Here is a 2,975-nt window from a genome sequence, read left to right on the forward strand (position 1 = left end):
GGGGGGGGGGGGAAAGCCAGGCTGGGAAAGTGGTTTATTTGGGCCTTATCTCCAAGGAAAGGATCGGACGGACGGACGGACGGACAGCCCCTCCGCCACATCCCGAGGTCCTGCCTCCAGCCGGCACTGCCGCCGAGGTGTGCCAAGCCACGCCAGTCCGCCTCGGCGCCGAGCAGTTAATCCCTCCAGTGAAAGCTTAAAAAAAAAATATATATATATATATTTATTCTGTGTGGAAAAGGCCCTCAGCTGAGCTGTTTTCCCTGGCCTAAATTAGGTGAAATGTCACTGTTTTGCAACAGGGAAAAATTGCAAGAGGAAAAAAAAAAAGAAACAAACAAAATATTTAGAGACAATCGGGCTAAACGTGAAAATCAACATTTTAAATTTTGAACCTTTTTTTTTTTTTTAAACCCACAAAAAGCCATTTTAGATGGGCTGTGCAAACCCTCTGGGGCTCTGATGGCAGCTCGGATCCCCCCCCCCAACGTGTTTGTGTGGCTTTTGCCACCGCGGAGGGACACCAGAGCCCGGGAACTCAGCCACAAGCCCTTGCAGCAGGTGGGTCAGAAATGGGGACTCCTCACAGACACCCCCAAACGCTCCCCTCCCCGCGCTGCGCCTTGCTTCTGACCAAGGGAATTTTTTTTTTATTTGCTGTTATTTGAGTAATTAGTATTTTTGCAAATAAAGGTGCAGTAAGGTGGTGCGACTGCAGCCTTGTGGGAGTTTTTTTATTTTCATTTTCACTTGTTCAGTGCACGAACAGTAACAGAGTTCTGCTGTGCACCTCGAGGAGATCCTCGGGCTGTCGCGGGCAGGCTGTGGCCCTGCCTGCACGGGCAGGGGTGCAGGCAGCAGAGCCGAGGGCAGCCTGATGGCACAAAGCACCCCGTGATGCTGTGGGCACCCTGGCACCCCCACCCCCAGCACCGGGGCTCTCCCCGGGGTGATGCTACGACGTGACCCAGCTCTCCAGCTCTGTGCTCCCCCCCTCCTCATTACCAAACCTATTAATTATTTTTTCTTTTTCCCTTGCAACTCACACCCTGCCACCAACCACCGCTGCAGGTTCCCGCCACAAATCACCCCCCCCAGCCGCATTTCACTGGGTTAAGTCAAGCTCAGATGCGAGCTTGACCTAAATCCACACACACCCCCCCCTCCAGCCAGGCCGGATCCCGTGGCAGTGACCTCATTGACATCTCCCAGAGAATAAAAAAAAATCTCTTTGCAGGGTGAAAGTGGGAAGGACGGCGTGCAGGCAGAGGCCTTCCTCCATCACCGGCGGGTTTCGGAGGCGGGGATGGCAGCAGCGGGTCCGGCCAGCGCCGGTGGCACGCAGAGCCCTCCTGATGGCACCCGGCGTGGCTCAACCACGTGAGGCTGGCAGACGGACGGGCAGCTGCCGGATCTGCAGGCCTTGGGCTGAAAAACACCAGCCATGTCCCTCCGTCTCTAGAAAACAACGGCTAGCAGCAACGCTGGGCTCGGAAAAAGCTGGTGAGGGCGATGGGATTTATCCCAGCCCCATGGAGAGAGTTGGGGGGCACAGGCAGGAGCAGGGGCAGATGCCGGCCCCGATGGTTGCCCCATAGAAAGGCTCCGGGCAAAGGGGCACGTTGCTCCCCACACCCGCCGTGGGCAGGTGTCTTCCATGGGGTCAGCAGCCCTGCTGATTGCTCTCGTTAATGAGATTACAGGTAATCAGGGTCAGTTTAGTGCCAGCACAGTCTGGAGGAGGGGGGCTGGGGTCTGCCCTGCGGTGCGTTACGACATCCCCGGGCAGGCGGCTCAGCATGTGTCGGGTGTGTGTCGTCCCCCGGCAGCAATAGGGCAGCACCCCAGGGTGCAGGGAGGGTGGGTGGTGAAGGGGGGGGTGAGTATCCCGGGATGGCCACAGGGAGCATTCTGGGATGTCAGGATGCAGGAAGCATCCCGGGATGTCTGTGGGGAGCACCCTGGGGTGACCATGGGGAGCATCCCAGGATGGCTGCAGGGAGCATCCCAGGATGACCATGAGGAATATTCTGGGATGGCTGCAGGGAACATCCCAGGATGACCATGAGGAGCATTCTGGGATGGCTGCAGGGAATATCCAGGGATGGCTGTGGGGAGCATCCCAGGAGGATGTCTGTGGGGAGCACCCTGGGGTGACCATGGGGAGCATCCCAGGATGGCTGCAGGGAGCATCCCAGAATTACTATGGGGAGCATCCCAGGATGACCATGAGGAATATTCTGGAATGGCTCCAGGGAACATCCCAGGATGACTATGGGGAGCATTCCAGGATGGCTACAGGGAACATCCCAGGATGATCCTGGGGAGCATCTCAGGATGTCTGTGGGGAGCACCCTGGGGTGACCATTGGGAGCATGCTGGGATGGCTACAGGGAACATTCTGGGATGGCTGCAGGGAATATCCAGGGATGGCTGTGGGGAGCATCCCGGGATGGCTGCAGGGAGCATCCCAGAATTACTATGGGGCGTATCCCAGGATGACCATGAGGAACATTCTGGGATGGCTGCGGGGGAACATCCCAGAATGACCCTGGGGAGCATCCCAGTATGGCTGCATGGCTGCAGGGAACATTCTGGGATGGCTGCAGGGAACATTCTGGGATGGCTGCAGAGAGCATCCCAGGACACCATGGCAAACCTCTTGTACAGCTGCACTGAGCATCTTGGGGTAGGGTGGGGGGCAGACACCTCCAGAGGAAACTGCTGCTCTTTTGTGTGGGGCGAGATAAATAAGGTGACACCCCCACCCACCGCAAATGCCCAGCCTGAAAGAAAAACCCCACTTCCTTTCTGATTTTATTCATTTTTTTATTAAAGCCTGATACAGAGGTGGGTGGGGAAGGGAAGAAAAAAAAACCCGAAGCTCGCAATATTCTTTATTTCAGATACATAATTAATAAAACTAAACCAACCCAAACACGAGGTAGCGCAGCCCCAGGCACAGCTGCCCCCCC

General features: G+C 56.4%; 1 protein-coding gene across 1 annotated transcript in view; it reads right to left on the reverse strand.

Annotated features, from left to right (window-relative positions):
* Positions 1-1,281: 1,281 nt before the first annotated feature.
* LOC113490977 (band 3 anion transport protein-like) overlaps positions 1,282-2,975 on the reverse strand; it is a gene marked incomplete at its 5' end in the record, with an annotated part of 5,123 nt that continues 3,429 nt past the window's right edge. The window contains one exon of the mRNA XM_026867596.1: positions 1,282-1,458. Coding sequence (XP_026723397.1) covers positions 1,282-1,458 — 177 coding nt within the window. The remainder of the gene's footprint in view (positions 1,459-2,975) is intronic.

The sequence above is a fragment of the Athene cunicularia genome, unplaced genomic scaffold (assembly GCF_003259725.1).
Source record: "Athene cunicularia isolate RWA unplaced genomic scaffold, athCun1 SCF_89, whole genome shotgun sequence".
Classification (NCBI taxonomy): Eukaryota; Metazoa; Chordata; class Aves; order Strigiformes; family Strigidae; genus Athene; species Athene cunicularia.